Here is a 21,246-nt window from a genome sequence, read left to right on the forward strand (position 1 = left end):
AATTGAAATATAATAAACCGACTTAATGACTAGCATCCTTGTTGTTGATTAAAGATACTGTCATCTTTATATTATGGGATCAAAAGAATTTATGTTAGGTCCTTGGTTGCTCGGGATCAAGGCAAAAAGTCTTATATTAGAGCTATGGTTACACATTTTGTGTCTTTAGTTGCGATGGATGATATGCATCCTAGCTTATTTGCTTGTTAAACTTATTGCTAGATGCAAGTTCTTGATTGCTTGTTCGCCAACTATGCAAGAATATTGGAAAAGAATATTGTGTCCTAATACACAATTATTGCCTCCCTTCCGTGCTGCTATTTATACCTACTCCCAATACGAGACAAAACATAAAATCAGGTTTTACGACGTTTACTGAATGTGCTTTGCCATAACGTTTTGCAGCATGCACACCAAAGCTGAATTTTATGGTCATTGTGAATTTGTCACCCACTTTGTTCCATGACTCGGAAAATAGGATTTTAGATTGACTTGCAGGCTCAAAAAAGTACAATTTCAAAATGCAGCAAATAGTTTTGATCTTGTTGTATGAGAATGGACTAAAAGATTGAAATGATGCAATAACGTATGTCATTCTCTGAACGGATCCTTGTTTGACATAAGAACAGTCTTTCCAACCAACATCACAAATAAGTTTGAAGTTACACTAGTATACATACACATCTTTCTCCCATAAATTTTTCTGAAGAAATTCACAGGGCCATGAATGCAAAAAGAAACCCAAAAGTTGACCTTTAACCATTTTACATCATTTAGACCTTGAAACACGGAAAATGGGAACCCGACTATTGCTAAACACGTGCACGGATGAAGCGTGTCTATCCTACATACCCACCACTCATTGCCCTTCTAACATTTGGGTTGTCCCTCAAGATCAGAAGGCTGCATCATGATTAAGAGGATCCTCATAATTGGGTTCCTGCGCAAATACAGAAATGACTGAGGTCAGATAGCACCAACAACCTGCACTACTACATAAAGGTCGATAGAACACATTTTTAAACTGTGGTCAATTGTAATAGAGCACCCTTTTTAATCAAATTTTGGACTGGTTCTACCATGGTGTGGTCTTTTCCATAAGGCATAAGAAGTTAAGAACACATTTTAGTACCTAAGAATTGTGCTCTATTAAGACTATAGAACTCGATTTTGCAGGAAAACAGAGCCACACAACACATGCCGATTTAATCATAAAAAAATATTGATAGATATAGAAGCAGATCTTACAAAGAGGAAAATCATAAAAAAAAATGAATACGAAAACATGATCCCTATTTGACTTTTGACTCCTTATGTTTTTCCACATATACTAGCATATTAAGGAATCGAGACTAAACTTACCATGTGATCCTACAGGTTTGGGTGTCTCTGCAACTCCAACCCATCAAACTAAAAAACGGGTAACAGTTCCACTGCATTTATGATTTATGCCGAGCTCTAGAAGATGTGGGATCTATAGCAAGAATCAATGTCAGACAAGTTGCATTATAGATGACACCCATCCTTTTTCCTGTAAAACCTCACAGAGGTACTACAGGGAAAGAGAACAGCAAGAAAAATCATTATACACAAACAATAGACTAAACAAACGGATGGTAAACCAGCATGTTCCTTCTCTAGAAACTCATCACTGCAAGCGGAAGAAAAAGATAAATATCTACATACTAGGAAGGAAAAAAAAAATCGTTGCAACCCAAGATGATAATATTGGTAAACCGGTCACGATTAATCTATTTCATTTATTTGGAAGTCAAAAATTAGGAAATAACCTCTGCATCAAGATATAGACAACTACTAGACCAAGAGACTTGGTAGGTCATAAAACAATAAAAAAAGTAAATTGAACCTCTCGAGCTCTCACTTACTACACAATTAACATCCTTTAGAAGATGAACACAATCCATCAATCACTTCTTCCTTTTCTTACTCCCTGAGAAATCACCTTTATCGAACCCTTTAAACTCATTTGTTGTGTTTCGCTTCTTCATACCTTTAAAAGGAGACGAGGAGAGAGAGTGAGGGTTTTCAATTCTTTTTCTATTTGACAAGTTTGTTGGAGGATGCGAGGACGGAGAAGTACACATGCCGATTCGAATCTTTGTTTGATTTTTTTGTGTTGGAGGTGTTGGTTTGTGCATTTGGAGCAAATTGGGGAGAGAGAAGGAGAAAAAAACCCTCCATAAGATTATCGACTTTTATATTGAGTTATTTTGATTTTCAGAACTCTAAAAATATCCGAGGGCTGAAATTTCGTTTATTGGAAACAGATCGGTGGATTAGATCGACTGTGCCTAGAATGTGGCTACAGTGACTGTGCCTCTATCCCATCCCTATATATATATATATATATTTCTATTTCAGCATAAAAAAACCAAGCTGCTTTATTATATATAATAAAGGTATATAAAGCAGCTTGGTTTTTTTATGCTGTTATATCGAGCGGTCTGGGATAAAGTAGTTTTGGGATGATCCTACGGTGATAAATCATTATTTTAAGAGTCCTACTTACTCTAAACTAAATAAGAGTCCTACAAATCAGCTTGGTTTTTATCAGTTTATTTTAAAAGTCCTACTTACTCTAAACTAAATAAGAGTCTTACAAATCAGCTTGGTTTTTCAAGTAGTTTTGGGATGATCCTACGGTGATAAATCAGTTTATTTTAAAAGTCTTACTTACTCTAAACTAAATAAGAGTCCTACAAATCAGCTTGGTTTTTATCAGTTTATTTTAAGAGTCCTACTTACTCTAAACTAAATAAGAGTCCTACAAATCAGCTTGGTTTTTTTATGCATATAATAAAGCAGCTTGGTTTTTTTATGCTGTTATATCGAGCAGTCAGGGGGAAAGTAGTTTTGGGATGATCCTACGGAGATAAATCAGTTTATTTTAAGAGTCCTACTTACTCTAAACTAAATAAGAGTCCTACAAATCAGCTTGGTTTTTATCAGTTTATTTTAAGAGTCCTACTTACTCTAAACTAAATAAGAGTCCTACAAATCAGCTTGGTTTTTTTATGCTGTTATATCGAGCAGTCTGGGAGAAGTAGTTTTGGGATGATCCTACGCTGATAAATCAGTTTATTTTAAAAGTCCTACTTACTCTAAACTAAATAAGAGTCCTACTTTATTTTAAGAGTTCTACTTACTCTAAAATAAAGAGTCCTATTTACTCTAAAGATAAAGAAGAAGCCATTATAAAGGATAAAAAACATAACAATTTTATCTTTTATCTTTTAGTACGTCTTATCCCGAACACTAATCTTATTTAATTAAAGTATACATACGTATCATTATAAAAGCCCACAAAGTATATTGGTGGCCTAGGAAATCTAATCATGTAGCGAGTTGTCCTCATAATCATTGTTTTACCGAACATTCTTGAGAATACAAGCTCTTTGGAATTTCTTTGTTGTGTCAACCATTGCCATTGTATTGGCAAATCATAGAGTGAGGATATTGTAGGTGCATCACTGAGAAGGTCTTTGCTCTGGAAACATGTCAATGTTTTATTTTTGGTGCAAAATATGATATTAGACAGTGACTTGCTAGAGAACGTGTTGTTCTCCAATTTCTTGATGGAGGTATTACTTAATTTCTTGAAAAAAATAATGCTTTTTGCTAACCATTTTAAATTATACACAATCACTAATCTCATATGCTCTCATTTGAAATTTTCAGGTTGGAATGAAACCAGAAGAAAGTGTTCAATTGCCGCCAGAGATTCAAAATTGTAGCAATCTTCATGACTTGCTAAATAATGTATATCCCGATCTAAATGATCGAGCAGTATGAAGCAGACCCAAATTATTTGACCGAGCGGACTATCCTTTCAGCACGCAACGATGACGTTAGCACTATAAATGCTACTGCACTAGATATGTTTACTGGGGAAGAAATTGTTTGCTTAGGTGTTGACAAGTTAGGCTGCGCAGTGTTGTTGATAGTGGTAACGCAAATAGCTATCCGACAGAGTACTTGAACTCACTCGATCCTTCTAGGTTGCCTCCATTCAAGCTTACTCTCAAGAAGGGATGCCCAATAATGTTGTTGAGAAATATAGCGCCAACAGATGGACTTTATAACGACACGCGCCTGATGATTGTGTGCACAAAGCCACACGTGGTGCAAGTTCTAATCTTAACTGGAGAAAAAGCAAGGAATGTATGCTTTATCCCTAGAATATTATTAACGCCTTTGACCAATGAAATACCATTTCAAATGACCAGATGACAGTTTCCGATTCGATTGTTGTTTGCAATGACGATAAACAAATCACAGGGGCAGTCTGTTAAGTACATTGGTATTGATTTGCGAAACCAAGTGTTTAGCCATGGTCAATTATATGTGGTGTTATCAAGATGCACTTCTTCAAAACGAATCAGTGTCATCCTCCCTCCTAATTCTTCAAACCACACAACTAATATCGTGTATCCTGAAGTCTTGCTTTAGTTTGAGAGAAGGTGTATTTCGTAACTTTTGAGCGTTGATGTTTATTTCTCAATTTCTTTTTATACATATAGTTAGGAAATAAGGAACCCTTCATTGTATGTGAGGATTTGAATCTAGTTTAGCTAACAACTAGTGTGAAATATTGACTGGTTGTTATGTCGTAGCATTTTGCTAGATAGAGGAATTTGTTTTTTGGTTTCTAGACAACAATATTTTTAGATAAAAAAAAATACAATATTTGATAGGATAATGACTTCTTAAATTTTCTGATAAATGAATGAATTTGATGCATATGTTTATATAACAAAGGTCATCCTAATCCAAAACAATCTAAGTAGCATACACTTTCCATAAGCACTCAATATTAATTTTGTAAATAATAGTTATTAGATTTTTGTGTTTCTTTTGTAGCTTTTAATTTAATTAATAAAAAAAAATGAATAACGTTATGACTCGAGTGTTTCTTTTGTAGCTTTTAATTTAATTAATAAAAAAAAATGAATAACGTTATGACTCGAGTGGCGTAGCCACGTGTTAATTTCTAGTATATAAAATAAAGCAGCTTGGTTTTTTATGTTGTTATATCGAGCGGTCAGAGAGGAAACAATTTTGGGATGATCCTACGGTGATAAATCAATTTCTTTTAAGATTGAGTCCTACTTACTCTAAACTAAAGAGTCCTACTTTCTTTTAAGAGTCCTACCTCTTTTCCACTTTCAATTTTAATCTATTTCTTTTAAGAGTCCTACTTCTTTTAAGAGTCCTACCTCTTTTCCACTTTCAATTTTAATCTATATCAGTATATCTGACGGTAAACCGGCACGATTAAAGAGTAAGTTGATTCCAATTAGGAAACAATCTTTATGAAAACGTACTCAAAGAAATTATTACTAATATATCTAGAATTTATGAAACTTATATAAATAACTTATCTAACTTATTTAAATTCTAACTTATTATCTAAATTTATCTGAAGTTATCTAAATTCTAACGTACTGATGATATTAGTCTCTCCAGACTACCCAACACCTCCTCACAGATTACTTTCTTCTCAATCTCGATCATCAGGCTTCGCAGATATAATCACTTTACTACCAACTTATCTATGAATTCTTCGTTATCAACGCTTATTAGGAAAAGTTTATATGTATTACATTGGCTTTTCATAATTCCAATTATCAATATTGGTTGGCTTATTTGACTAAGCAAACACCAAGCAATTGATTTTTCCCTTCTCACACATAGAATTTTTGTCGTTGAGCGGCACTGTACACTTGTATAAACACTAGAACCATATAAGAGAACACTTCAATTGATAAGCCTGAATCAAAATAACTTCTGGAATGGAAACCATTACTTCATAAATTCTTTTTACTTATTGATTAGATAGATTGTTCATAGGAAAGAAAAAAGAAATGTGAAGCAAGTTAACATTCCTCAAAATATGGCTCTTGGATATGTTGCTAGTGATTAGTATTCAATGCAGTCATATTTATTTTGTTTTTTGCTCAACAAATTATTGATTATCAATATTTTGTAGTCTGCCATGTTCTCATAAAATTTTATTGTTTTCCATTTTCTCCTCAGCATGGATAAGACACAAACTACTTCTACCAGTGAGCGTGCTGCATTTGCTGAGGTATTTTATCAAGTTTTTTTTTTTTTTTATTCTTACATGAATTGTAATACTCCACAATCTATACAATGTTTGTTTTCTGCTTACGTTAATATTGTTAATGTATTTGTATTTTTGCAGGTGGGGAGAGAAGTACGATGGGCATGGTAGCAATATAAAATACACTGACAAGTGGGTGGAGCGCTTAGAGGGTAAAGGATGGACAAAATGGGGAGACAAGTGGGATGAGAATTTCAATCAATACAGCCAAGGTGTCAAGCAAGGAGAAACGTGGTGGGAAGGAAAGTATGGGGAGCGGTGGAACCGTACATGGGGGGAAGGTTACAATGGCTTTGGTTGGGTGCACAAGTACGGGAAAAGCAGCTGTACATGGAAAGCATTGGGATACTCATGTTCAGCATGACATGGTATGAGAGGTACCCACATTTTGGTTTCCAACATTGCTTTGAGAACTCAGTGCAGCTACGAGAAGTTCATAAACCACCACCCGAAACATCATTAGCCCAAACATCTTTGCTCGATTGTAGAATACTACTTCTTACAGCCTCAGGTGGAACCACAACCGCAAAAGTAGCAATAAAGAATTTTACTTCATTCAGACTCAGTAAATGGATTCTATTCCCAAGTGGTGGTAATGGTAGTTAGGTTAATTAACACTTATGGTCTGGCTCTATGGGGTTCAAAAGAAAGTCTTGATACTGCAGTAATGAGAGGCCTATCATAGGCATCACCTGATCACCATGATCAATTGTTGCTCTGTTACTTGGCACACCATATCTAGGCCATCCAGTTAAGAATCTTTAATTCATTTTTTTTCTTGGATTGTGTTTCCTAAAACTTATTGGCACCCTATTTTGCATTCGTGAGTGATGGCAAATGAATCTGTAATATTTTATATAATTTTGTTTTCAACATATTTTGCAGGTGACATTGTCTATGTAGTTAGTAACCCTAATTTTTTCAGTTGCTTGGGGAATGGAGACTATGCCTACAACAAATAGTTGAAGTCTATATATATATATATATATATATATATATATATATGGAAAACCAGGGTTGCAACAACTGAATGTTCGATGGTGCCAAATATTCTGCATTTTGCCTCCTTACGTGTCATTAAGTTATACTAGCATCAATTGAACATTTGAGCATTGTGAAATTGGGTTTTATGTGTTGAAGGATATGGACACTTAATTATATTATCTCAACATTTAGACATTTTGTGGATACTCAAAATTTTGTAGGAGCATGATACAAATAGGCAATGGAACTCACTTTTTACAACATATTATCCTTCAATTCGTGTAAGCAAATGTTCAATATGCTAATCTTATTTGTAGTGCAAGTGTGTAGGTAGGTGTTTGATAGAGAAAGGAAAATGATAATCCATGTTAAAGTAATTTGCTACTTAAGGTTTGGAGACTTAAGATGCCTCAGAAATCAATGCTCTCGATCGGGGTGGGCTGAGATAACTTAGTTCCATCGGCTCTTATCCATAAAGCTTTGTGAGCTGAGCAGAAAGAGGAAATGAATTCCAAGTCTTTATATTATTTTGTTAGATACAAAGTAAATGGTGATAAACAAAATCAAGAATCATTCAGGTTGAAGGCAAAGGTAATTTCTAGATCACGTTACTATACATTCGTATTGTAAAAATGTCATTCAAGTTAGATCAATTATGTACGATTATTTGGAAAACCCATAATGACTTGAGTGTCGTAGCCACGGGTTAAATTCTAGTATATATAATAAAATAGCTTGGTTTTTATGATATTATATCGAGCGGTCATGGAGAAAGCAGTTTTGGGATGATCCTACAGTGATAAATCAATTTCTTTTAAGATCGAGTCCTACTTACTCCAAACTAAAGAGTCATACTTTCTTTTAAGAGTCCTACCTCTTTTCCACTTTTAATTTTAATCTATATCTTTTAAGAGTCCTACTTCTTTTAAGAGTCCTACCTCTTTTCCACTTTCAATTTTAATCTATATCATATCTTTTAAGAGTCCTGCTTCTTTTAAGAGTCCTACATCTTTTCCACTTTCAATTTTAATATATATCTTTTAAGAGTCCTACTTACTATAAACTAAAGAGTTGTGTGAAGCATACATCGGATGGCTAATAGTTAATACAATCAGTTTATCTGACGGTAGACTAACACGATTAAAGAGTAAGTTGATTCCAATTAGAAAACAATATTTATGAAAATGTACTCAAAGAAATTACTACTAACGTATTTAGAATTTATAAAACTTATCTAACTTATTTAAATTCTAACTTATCTAAATTTATCTAAAGTTATCTAAATTCTAACATACTGATGATATTAGCGTTCTCCAGACTGCCCAACACCTCCGACCTCACAGATTACTTTCTTCTCAATCTTGATTAACGGGCTTCGCAGGTACAATCACTTTCTTTCTTCTTCGCAAACTTTCTATAGAGTATTAGTGCGATTGGAAAACTCCCAACACTTACTATATAAACTCATACAACTAAACACGAAGGGTTTTGGAATTACTACCAACTTATCTAAGAATTCTTCGTTATCAACTCTAACTTATCTAAGAATTCTTTGTTATCAACACTTATTAGGGAAAGTTTATGTATTACATTGGCTTTTCATAATTCCAATTATCAACATTGGCTGGCTTATTTGACTAAGCAAACACCAAGCAATTGATTTTTCCCTTCGCACACATAGAATTTGTGTCATTGAGCGGCACTGTACACTTGTATAAACACTGGAAACCATATAAGAGAACACTTCAATTGATAAGCCTGAATCAAAATAACTTATGGAATGGAAACCGTTACTTCAGAAATTCTTTTTACTTATTGATTAGATAGATTGTTCATAGGAAAGAAAAAAAAAATGTGAAGCAACTTAACATTCCCCAAAATATGGCTCTTGAATATGTTATTAGTGATTAGTATTCAATGCAGTCATATTTATTTTGTTTTGTGCTCAATAAGTTATTGATTATCAATATTTTGTAGTCTGTCATGTTCTCATAAAAATTTTATTGTTTTCCATTTTCTCCTAAGCATGGATAAGACACAAACTACTTCTACCAGTGAGCGTGCTGCATTTGCTGAGGTATTTTATCAAGTTTTTTTTTTCTTTTATTCTTACATGAATTGTAAAACTCCACAATCTATACAATGTTTGTTTTCTGCTTACGTTAATATTATTAATGTATTTGTATTTTTGCAGGTGGGGAGAGAAGTACGATGGGCACGGTAGCAATATAAAATACACTGACAAGTGGGCCGAGCGCTTAGAGGGTGATAGATGGACAAAATGGGGTGACAAGTGGGATGAGAATTTCAATCAATACGGCCAAGGTGTCAAGCAAGGAGAGACGTGGTGGGAAGGAAAGTATGGGGAGTGGTGGAACTGTACATGGGGGGAAGGTCACAATGGCTCTGGTTGGGTGCACAAGTACGGGAAAAGCAGTTGTACGTGGAGAGCACTAGGACACTCATGTTCAGCAGGACACATGGTATGAGAGGTACCCACATTTTGGTTTCCAACATTGCTTTGAGAACTCAGTGCAGCTACGAAAAGTTCATAAACCACCACCCGAAACATCATTAACCCAAACATCTTTGCTCGATTGTAGAATACTACTTCTTACAGTCTCAGGTGGAAGCACAACCGCAAAAGTAACAATAAAGAATTTTACTTCATTCAGACTCAGTAGATGGATTCTATTTCCAAGTGGTGGTAATGGTAGCTAGGTTAATTACCACTTATGGTCTGGCTCTATGGGGTTCAAAAGAAAGTCTGGATACCGCAGTAATGAGAGGCCTATCATAGGCATCACCTGATCACCATGATCAATTGCTGCTCTGTTACTTGGCACACCATATCTAGGCCATCCAGTTAAGAATCTTTAATTCATTTTTTTTTCTTGGATTGTGTTTCCTAAAACTTATTGGCACCCTATTTTGCATTCATGAGTGATGGCAAATGAATCTGTAATATTTTATATAATTTTGTTTTCCACATATCTTGCAGGTGACATTGTCTATGTAGTTAATAACCCTAATTTTTTCAGTTGCTTGGGGAATGGAGACTATGCCTGCAACAAATAGTTGAAGTCTATATATATTAATATATGGAAAACTAGGGTTGCAACAACTGAATGTTTGATGGTGCTAAATATTCTGCATTTTGCCTCCTTGCGTGTCATTAAGTTATACTAGCATCAATTGAACATTTGAGCATTGTGAAATTGGGTTTTATGTGTTGAAGGATATGGATACTTAATTATATTTATCTCAACATTTCGACATTTTGTGGAAACTCAAAATTTTGCAGGAGCATGATACGAATAGGCAATGGTACTCACTTTTTACAACATGTTATCTTTCAATTTGTGTAAGCAAATGTTCAATATGCTAATCTTATTTGTAGTGCAAGTGTGCAGGTAGGTGTTTGATAGAGAAAGGAAAATGATAATCCATGTTAAAGTGATTTGCTACTTAAGGTTTGGAGACTTAAGATGCCTCAAGAATCAATGCTCTCGATCGGGGTGGGCTGAGATAACTTAGTTCCATCGGCTGTTATCCATAAAGCTTTGTGAGCTGAGAAGAAAGAGGAAATGAATTCTAAGGTTTTATATTACTTTGTTAGATACAAAGTAAATGGTGAGAACAAAATCAAGAATCATTCAGGTTGAAGGCAAGGGTAATTTCTAGATCACATTACTATACATTCGTATTGTAAAAATGTCATTCAATTTAGATCAATTCTGTATGATTATTTGGAAAATCCATAATGACTTGAGTGGCATAGCCACATATTAAATTCTAGTATATATATATGACTAATATGAGAACTAAAATAAATAGGGGATGGATGACATTTTAACTTTCACATCGACTATATCTCAACAGCTAATAACAATTACTTAAGTGGAATTTCATAGTGTACTCTCAATCTCTGACATCTGCTTCCATTGTTTTCAACATATAAAACGTAAAAGATGTAGCATAATTGAATAAATAAATAAATATAGCAGTCTACTTTCTTGTATCCTCATCTTTGTCAAAAACAATTTGACAGCAGGGGCGGCGAGGGGTGCGACTGCACAGGGTCTCATGTTTTTATAGGCACAATATTTTGCTAGCCAGTAAAATAATGACACATCGAATAAAAAAGTTATGAGAAGTAACAAGTTTATAAATATAGCATCTAAACTCGAAAAAGTTTCTTTCTGTTAATATTCCTGTTTTATATCCACGAAATTAGGAATTCTACTTTGTTTTACACTCTTTATTCAAATTCTACCAAATTGGATAATGTTTTTTTTCGTAAAAGGCCCATTTAATCTCAGAGGCCGCTCCTGTTTGACAGTTCCAAAGAAGTGTTATAGTCCAAAATTCCGCCTCGGTTTGACTGTTCCAGGCAAATGTTATAGTCCAAAATTAATAACACCAACAATGAACAAACGAAAAGAGAGCATAGATGCATCTTGATAATCTCGTCCCTATAACACCAGGCTACCCTATTTAAAGGCACTTTAGTCTCTTAGTTGCTCATATCAACAAGCTAGAGAAGATGAATATGACATTGTTTGCATGGTTATTTTTTTCTTGTTGTCTCTTGAGCTTTCCAATTATTAATAATGCCAATCAGATCAATTATCTTGATAAATTGATTAAGTCGCGTAAATCGGACAAGCCTCCTCAAGGCGATGCATGGCCCATAGTAGATAACAATGGTGAATATTCACCAGTGTATATTAGTACACAAGGGTCTAAGGAGGCCGATAAGATCGAAACATTGCCTGGTCAGCCTGAAGGAGTGGATTTTGATCAGTACTCAGGTTATGTGACAGTGGATCCTACAGCCGGAAGAGCACTGTTTTATTATTTTGTAGAGTCTCCCCAAAACTCTTCAACAAATCCTCTTGTATTATGGCTCAATGGAGGTAATATGCACATCCATTATTTTTTTTTTGCTAGGTAAGTTTAAATATATTAATAAAGAGAAAAAATACAAAAGAATGGTTTGAGTATGGAAAAACCAAACTCTGATTCTAACCAAGATGTTATGTGTACTCCAACAAGCTGGGTACACAGCACACAATACTAGCCTATTCTCACAAATTTGCTATAAGGCTTTTCCCATCGGATAAGCCATGAAGGCTTTCCTTCAGTGATGATCGAAGAATTTTCTTGCAAGCTTGCACCTGTTTTTGACAAGATATCAGCTGCAATGTTGGCCTCTCTCCATGTGTGAGTAATGGAGAGTGATTGAAGCTTCAGCCGACATGCTCTCCATCTTCTATACTAACAAAAAGTCTAGCAATTTATTTAGAATCAACAACATTCCTGTGATCATTTAAGTTATATTGTGCCACATCAATCTGTATTATAGTCTTTAGTTTATATAAATATGTTGTATGACAACAACGTCAGTTTGGTAATACACTGCGGCCACAACCTGGTCTAGAGCTACCCGTCATAGGGAGAAATATCATGCATTTTTTTTATTTTTATTTTTTATTTTTATATATTTGTAATTTTTTTGGATGTGCAGGGCCAGGATGTTCTTCCCTTGGCTTCGGAGCTATGGAGGAATTAGGACCTTTCAGGGTCAATGGTGATGGAAAAACTCTCTTCAGAAATGACTACGCATGGAATAATGGTAATTTGATAGAATTTTGCAGTGTTTTCATATGCTCTGGTTGCATGACAATAAAAAGCATTTTAGTGAAAGTCAGCAAAAATCAGTTAAAACTTGAGTTATTGCCATACTTTTGTTGACTGAATTAGAACCTATGTAAATGAGTGGTCAAATGTTTAATCTGTCAATTTGCTGTAACTCTTGGCCGTTACCGAATTCAAAATTGTTAACCAATTAAGTCAGTTTACAAACTCAAAATTAGTGAGACAAATCCAATTAATTTGTATACACACAGGAATGTGTACTTACAACAGTTACAAGGTCTCATTTATGTGTTCCCGTACTGTAAAGTGTATATTGTGCATCACCAATTTGTTACTTCGATAATTGCAGTGGCAAATGTGATATTCTTGGAATCCCCTGCCGGAGTTGGATTTTCGTATTCAAACACAACATCTGATTACAATAATCGTGGGGATAAGACTACTGCTGAAGATGCCTATGCTTTTCTGGTCAATTGGCTTGAGAAGTTCCCTCAATATAAGACCAGAGATTTCTTCCTAACTGGTGAGAGCTATAGTGGTCATTATGTCCCTCAGCTTGCGTACACAATCCTTCTCAACAACAAAAACACCAACCAGACTGTCATCAATCTCAAAGGCATTGCTGTATGTTCACAGCTTACTGTCTTATTTAATTTTATTTTTCTCATGGAAATAACTTCATATATGACATAATTTCATCACATTTTACTTATTATAGTTTTTCCATCCAGATTGGTAATGCATGGATCGACGACTACACTAATACATTAGGCCAGTATGATTATTTCTGGACGCATGCCTTGAATTCGGACGAAACCAATAAGGCGATCAACAAATACTGCAAAGCAGATTTTTGGAGTGACGAGTGTTATAATGCAGAAGACCAAGGTGATCAGGAACTGGGAGATATTGATATTTATAACATATATGCTCCACTATGTAATACTAAAATCAACAAGGGCTCGATTGGATCGGTGAGTTAATTATATTATTTTTTATTTTTTTTCGTACAAAAATTTGCTTTCTATCTAATCTCAGTAGGAATATGGAAACTAAGAACTTTTGCAAAATTGGTCTTAACCAGGTGCACTATTTTGATCCATGCTCTTATAATTACGTCAACGCATATTTAAATCTTCCAGAGGTGCAAAGTACTTTACATGCAAAGCCCACAACATGGACACGATGCAGGTATAACATTCTCACTACATTGAATACTGTTGGTGTTACTTAATTCTTTGCTTGAAGTTTATTTGTATACTGTTAGTGTTACTTAATTCTTTGCTTGAAGTTTATTTGTTGGTAGGGCTTGTCATCGAGCTATCCGAGTCGAGTTTTGTCCTGCTCACGCTCAACTCGCACCTATAGAAGCTCTACCTGAACTCGATTTCGAGTTTAATATGGGGCTCAAACTCGACTCGTCCCGTTGTACAAATAACTCGAGCTCGACTCGGTTTGACTCATTTTGCAGTACAAGCTCGAGCTCGGGTTCGAGCTCATGCTCAATTATGCTCGTTTGAACTCGAGTTCGAACTCATACTCTAAAAAAAATGTATAAAACATTAAAATGGGTATAAATTATAAATTATAGTTGGGTATAAATTATAAAATGGGTATAAATTATATATTATATACTACATATGGGCTTATAAAATAAGTAGCTCACGCCAACTCGAGCTCGAACTTGAGTTATTCACCATCTAGAACGAGCTTTAAATTAAGCTCAAGCTTTACTCATATTTTGTGCAGACGAATTTGAGTTGAGTCTTCGACGAGCTGAGCTTGAGTTACTCGTGAGCAACTCGGCTCAATGATTGACCAGCCCTATTTGTTGCACGCAATGGATATTATTCTGTAAAATGAGTCTAGTACTAATGTTAGAAATTTGACAGCAACATTTTATTGTTCAAAGTTTTATTGAGTATTGACAGACATTACCTGCCAATTCGTTCTAAACGCAAATTTTGTACAGTCATGTATTAACCAACTGGACGGACAGTCCGACAACCATATTACCCATAATTCAGCAGCTAATGGCGAGTAACATCAATGTTTGGATATACAGGCAAGTTCAAGCTAGCTTCTATACTGTATTTACTTACTTTAATTACCTTAACTGTGTACGTGTCCAACATATTCCACTGTGTCCCGTTTGTACCTGAGGTGGCTATTTTAAGTATTTTAACAGTAGTTGACCTTACAGTGGAGATACGGATGGACGTGTTCCAGTTACATCGTCGAGGTATTCAATCAACACTTTTAAGCTTCCTATTGAGACCGCTTGGCGCCCATGGTACACTAACGGAGAGGTAAGCTACATTATTGATGTTCTGATGTTCACATGCTTCCACTACTAATACTTCAATTCTATGACAAAGTTCCTGACATTGATTTTCATGGCAGGTTGGAGGATATGTAGAAGCTTACAAGGGATTGGTGTTAGTAACAGTAAGAGGAGCAGGGCATCTTGTTCCAAGCTACCAACCTGAGCGATCACTCTATATGCTAGCATCTTTCCTTCAAGGGGAACTTCCGTTATCCGGGACATACTAATGACTCTCCGATCCGTTCCACATCTTCAAAATATAATTCAATAAAGAATTTCATATTCTGCTCTTTAATTTCATGTAAAATGTTTCTTTTCCGTGTGTCTGTCTTATCTGAATGGCGATCAGTATAATTGTAGCTTCATGGTTAGCTGTACTGTGTAATTCAAACTTTCAAAGTTTATAATGTACGCCAATCAAAAGGTTCCATTTACTTTTAAAGTTTATATCTCAAACTATAATCTGACCTGTGTAAGTGTAACCTTCCCACTGAGCATCGATCTAAGTAGATTATTTGTTCAATTCTATTCTGGTAAAACACCAATCAAGGACTGTAAAGGAGCATTTTTCCTTTACATATACGGGTGGAAGAAGAAGGGGATTGGATTTGGTTTAGACCGAGTTCGCTAAGTAGCGAGCTGCCTACGTATCTTCTCTTGATTCTGGGGCTGAGAAGAATCAGGTCCGACGTAGTTCAAGTAGGTAGTATTTATAGATGCAAGAGGGTGTTCATCTCTTAGACACGTGTATTCCCTTATACATATGTAGGGTGGAGATTACGAATGAGTGTTAGGTTGGTTCTGGTAGGAAGGCGGTGATCATTGGGAGTGGGTGCAGTAGTTCATAATTCCCGGTAATTGGAAGTACATATATGGCTTTGGTAATGATTACCCTTGGATTAAGGAAAATGTCTTTATCCGCAGCGTTCCACTCTAGGTCGTTCAGTCTTCTTGAGCGATCTGGAGTGTACCACCTACGTGAAGCGAGCTGCTCGCGAATCGATCTTGGGGGACAACGTCCTGATTACGCAGCGATCTCTATTTATGCTTAACGCGTGCTTAATATTCTTTAATGAGGATATTACTCCCTCACACAGCCCCCTCTCAGTAGATTGTGATGTTCATGAAAGCGATCTGCTGAGAGAAAACAATCATACGTGTTGAGCATAAGCGGACCAGCGACTAGTGTAGGTTGAGTGACTGGCATGCTATAACGTTCTCTTTGGGTTGCATGGCGATTCGGTTGGAAAACAAAAGTTGTCACGTGGTTGGCATGTGACTAACTCATAGCAGTTGGTAGAGAAAATGTGTCGCCGCATTTCCCGGAATCGTGAAAAGACAGTTCCTTGTGCCACGTGTGTGGGATAGGCCGTAGGTTGTAATCATAACTCCTTGATAACTAAACGGGCGGTTGCACAAAATCAAATTTGGGACAACTGAATAGCTATTTTTTGTTTTCGTCTTTAGCAAATTGCAAGCTAGGGTTTCTCAGGTGAGTGTTTACTGCTGTCTGCTGTCTTTGTGTTTTTCATTGTCTTTCATCTTAGTCAAGCGTTGTGTGTTTAATAGATAGGTCGGTGTTTAGGCTTTAGTATTTAAGTTTGGGTAGTCGGTAAGAAGAAAACGTAAAAATGTCTGATTCTGACGATACTCGATCTGAAGAGGTTCGAGAGGTTTCTTTAAGTTGTGGTGAGTATGAGGATGATAAGGAAGAGTTTGTGAGTCCTGGTGATCAATCTGATCATGGTGGGGAAGTTAGGGGGGATGAGGGTAATGCTCGATCTGGCTCTGTTGGTGCTGTGGCTAGCACGTCAGGTCGTAGTGAGGGGTCATCTTCAAGTGGGTTGCCCCCTAGGACGGTGGATCGTCATGGAATAAACGTACCGGACCTGGAGATATACGAACCAAGGCTGAGTGAAAATATGCGGAGTGAAGAATATAATCCGCCGAATAGTGGAGTAATAATCTGTGAGGGTCAGCTGAGAGCGCATATGCAAATACCGTTCTCGAAGCTGGTTTGCGACTTTCTAACTCATTGTTGGAAGTCCCCTTGTCAGTTTGTTGATAACACCTGGTGGCTGGTCAAGGTGTTCGATCTGTTGAATGCAAATGGCGAGTACCACATAGGGGTGTCTGATATTACTGAACATTTTGTTGCAAGGCGAACTGGTAATTTCAACTTTAGCCTGCAAACTATGACCACCCGGTCTGGTGTGATCGACGGTGTGAGCAACGAGGCATGGACCAAGAGGTCGTTGCTGCTAGTTGGCAACTATTGTGCTAGCGGGTGTAGGTTGCAAACTAGGATTTGCAATATCTCCGGTGGGTGGGAGTGTCTTGTACATGTCATTTTAATAGGTGGGTTGTCACTATTCTAACTGATCTGTGTCTTTGCTTGGCTTGTAGATTTTTCTGCCAAGACGCGAACTGATCGTGGGGAAATAGAGAGGTTCGCGCGGTTGAGTCGAGTGCAGAAGCAAGCGAAGCTGCCTGAAGTCGCTCATTTCTTTGTAGAGAAAGGGGGTCCGGCGATCCGGGAGAAAAGGAGAATTTAGAAAGATCGAGGTCAAGCTAGGAGGGAAGTGATGGAGAAGCGTGTTAGTGACTTGGTAACCCGAGAGGATAGAAACCGGGGTCGTGTTAGCTCTAGATGACCCTTAGGAGGTGGTGGTGCCTCAGGTGCGGGTGGGTCAAGCTGGCGACCTGAAGGTGGGTCAATTGATGCTCCTGTAGAGCTAGAGACAGTGATCTTCAATCCTCGCGCAAGGAGCAGGTCGTCGAAGAGGAAAGCTGATGCGTCTGAGCAAGACGTTGTAAGGGTAGCGAAAGCTGCGAGGCATGCTTTGGGGGAGAGTTCCAGCATTAGGGGTGGCTCTTGTGGTGGTCGAGTTGGTGGGACTACTGCTAGCAAGAGTCGGGCGAGACCCGAGCAGGTTCTGGATCTTACTACATTTGGAGCTAGGCTGAGCTCTTCGCCGTTGGTGCGGGAACCTAGTCCTCCAGCGAAGGTGAGAGGTTCGCGTAAGGCGAGTGGGAAATCAACTATGACTTCTGAGGACTTGGAGACCCAACTTGTGTACTTGAATGACAATGGGGTGCAACGTACTGTGAAGCGAACTGATTGCAGCTTTAGATCGAGTAAGGTAGCAGGATGTCTACTTGAACATATAGCTCTGGATGGCAATCGTAAGGAGCTGGACGAGAGGGGGTTGGAGGATAACCTAAATCGGATGGAAGTCGTTTAATGCCTGGTACGTGGGATTGTCCCGCTGTAATTTACTTGTTGTCTCATGAAACATGCTGTGAACTAACTATTAGTATACGTGTGCGACTGTAGCTTGTGAGTGGATTTCAAAAACTGAAGGAGATTGCCCAGTTCGCTGAGACAGATAGGGAAACTGTGGTGAAGCTGACCGAGGAGCTGAAGAATGTTCAGGACGCTGCTAAGATGGAACGCGAGGAGCTCGAGGATCTGAAGAAGGCACATCAAGCTCTGAGCTTAGCGAAAATGCTGAAGGATACCGAGGCGGAAGATTTGAAGCTGAAACTACAGGGTGCTGAAGAGAACGTTAATGCAGCGACTGTGGAAATTGTTAGGTTGAATAAGTATGCTCTGCATTGTAAGGGAGTTGCTCAGGACGCTACTAAAGCTTATGACGAGCTGGACGCTGACTTTGTTAAGCTAGAAGCTGATTATAAAGCTCTGAAAGAGGAGCATGAACGATGTACTCTTCGTCCTCCAGTGGTACTGGTTTAGGGAGATACCAGTGGTGCTCTTGCGTCTTCCATCATTGCTCCGAAAATTGTTGTGCCTCGCACTGAAGCTACTGCATCTGACGTTCTTATGAGTTTGAGTATGGATGGTGTGTCCATAGTAGTGGATGGGAAAGAAGCTGAAGTTGACGACTCGCTGGTGGCCGGAGGTTTGGTCGTTATGCCTGGACCTAGCGAGTTGTGATGTAAGATTGGTAAGTTTTTTTTTTTTTTTTTTTTGAATTGGTTACGGGGTTAGGCAGACCCCAACCTGTATTAACTTTGAAACCTTTGGTACATGGTGCCTCTTGCATCATCATCTATCATTTCTGATAGTTGGGCATCAAGAGGGTGATTGATAAACATAAAAACTACATAATTGATATTACATAGTTTTGACAAGTAGTCTGCTGGCTTGTTACATTCCCTGTATGTGTGTTGTATATTGAATTTCTCCAGTCGGCTGATGAGGAGGGTAAGTTGAATTGTTGTTAGTTGTGATACAATAGAACTGGTTTTCCGGGGTAACCTAGGCAGTTCACTTTTCTTATTTCTATTTGTGAATACTGGATGACTATGCGATGATGAATGTTGGTTAACGGAGCTGGATTTTCTGAGTGGACTCAGCAGCTCGGCTGCCATGCGAACTGTGTTTGGGTCTGCCTTGGCAGGTCGCTTTTTGCTATATGTTATGCTTATCTCTTGACTCGTTGCTCTGTAAGATTCTTGTAGTGGTTGAATATATGAACGGAGACATCGCTATATTTGTATGGCTGTGAATATGCTTCCTAGTGTCCATAGTAATCTGTAATCGTAAGATGTAGATCGATAGTAGGACGTAGGTTGATATCACCGTTTTGAAGAAGTGAAACAGTTCTGCACATGTATGCCACGTGTAGGCAAGTGAGCGGTTAGATGTGTGCAATGATGGCTGCCAGGTGGCCTGACGTTTGGCGTCTTGATGTAATTATGATGCGCCTAGGGAAGATACGTTAGTACACCATAAGTAACATCATTCGTTAGAGAGCAAAGGCATTTGCTCTCCTTTGCTCTTCCTGCTATTGCCTTTCTTCGTCCCCAGCCTGTACTGCGTCATCTTCTTCATTGCTTCTTCAGGTATGTCTGTCTTCCTTATTTAGGTATCCCACTTAAACAAAGATCGTTGTTTTGGTTGGTGACTCGCGTATTGTCCATCTTGCTCATAGGTTACACTATGGCCAGGTGCCGCATAGATATGTAAGAGGGGAAGGAAGTTTGAGGGAGACTTCACCTCTGATAATGGAGGAAATGGAATTCCATCCCCACGTGCATGGTGATCGGGGCAAGAGGAAAGTTGTTGCGGTAGAAGCCAAAGGGAACAAGCGACCTAAAAAGGCAGGTCGTTCGACTGGTGGTGTTGTGTTCAGGTCGCCTTGACGAGTCGATGATACCGATCAACATGCTGAGGAGCGCGGCGACCTGGGGCAAGGTCACTACGTTGCTGGTGAGAGTTCGTCTCCACGTCATGGTGACGTGGGGAGCGAGTTCTACTACATGGGGAAGACGGGGAAGAAGCGTGCGATGAAACATTCTGACTGCAGCTTCCACTCGGCACCCATAGCGACCAGTCTGCTGAAGGGGATCGTGTTGGACGGTGATAAAGCTGAAGTAGAGGATGAAGATATGGACACGTTGTTGAGTACCATGGACATGGCTGCTTGTTTGGTGAGACATTTATGCGTGATGTTTTTGTTTCTGTTACTTGGGCAGTTTTGGTGTTAAAATTGTACTTGCAGTTTTTTGCAGGGTACGACAAGTTGAAGAACTCTGTGCCGCGCGCCGATTCTGATACTAATCACCACGTCGAGCTAGGTTGTATGCGAGCTGCGTGGGGAGCCGACAAGAAGAAACTGGAGGTGATGACCAAGAAGTGTAAGGATGTTGTTGACGAGAACGCTGTGCTGGCTGCTGCTATGACTGATTTGCAAGGGGAGTTGGCTAAAGTGACTGGATATGCCAAACAATGCCAAAGGGTGGCGCGCAAGGCGTATACCATTGCCTGTGTCCAGTACGCTGAGCTGGATGAGAAATATCACCAGCTGAAAAAGGCGAATGACGACGAGGGACAGGGTTCTGGTATGCATGTGGTGCTGAGATCTGCCAGGCACACCCCTTCGACTAGCGCTGCCCCGAAAGATAAGCATGTTGTGGCTGATTCTTGATTGTGATGTATCTTCTTGTCTTTGTCAGTTATGGGATTTTTAGAAATGTTATATAAGGTCACCTCTCTTATATGAGAGTTAACAATAGAGCTGTCTTCGCTTGCCCGAAAGATTCGCCATTTTGATATTGAGAACTGGTTTCCACGAGAGTGGCAGTTCGTTGTTTTGTGAACATG

At 38.0% G+C, this 21,246-nt stretch overlaps 1 protein-coding gene across 1 annotated transcript; it reads left to right on the forward strand.

Moving 5' to 3' along the window:
• Positions 1 to 11,652: 11,652 nt before the first annotated feature.
• LOC147519497 (serine carboxypeptidase 1-like) lies at positions 11,653 to 15,558 on the forward strand. The gene is made up of 8 exons (XM_086591080.1): positions 11,653 to 12,048; positions 12,660 to 12,767; positions 13,140 to 13,414; positions 13,522 to 13,764; positions 13,875 to 13,981; positions 14,763 to 14,855; positions 14,994 to 15,099; positions 15,194 to 15,558. Exons 1-8 carry the CDS (start codon positions 11,676 to 11,678, stop codon positions 15,341 to 15,343), a joined length of 1,455 nt encoding a protein of 484 aa, XP_086447206.1. The 5' UTR covers positions 11,653 to 11,675; the 3' UTR covers positions 15,344 to 15,558.
• The last annotated feature ends 5,688 nt before the right edge of the window (positions 15,559 to 21,246 follow it).

The sequence above is a fragment of the Coptis chinensis genome, chromosome 2 (genome assembly GCF_015680905.1).
Source record: "Coptis chinensis isolate HL-2020 chromosome 2, ASM1568090v1, whole genome shotgun sequence".
Classification (NCBI taxonomy): Eukaryota; Viridiplantae; Streptophyta; class Magnoliopsida; order Ranunculales; family Ranunculaceae; genus Coptis; species Coptis chinensis.

Excerpts from the sequence above, each read along its gene's own strand:
- LOC147519497 (XM_086591080.1), top strand. The coding sequence starts at position 11,676 with ATGAATATGACATTGTTTGCATGGTTATTTTTTTCTTGTTGTCTCTTG. Across the intron at positions 13,415-13,521 it reads TCAATCTCAAAGGCATTGCT|ATTGGTAATGCATGGATCGA; the intron begins GTATGTTCACAG and ends TTTTCCATCCAG. Across the intron at positions 13,982-14,762 it reads ACAACATGGACACGATGCAG|TCATGTATTAACCAACTGGA; the intron begins GTATAACATTCT and ends AATTTTGTACAG.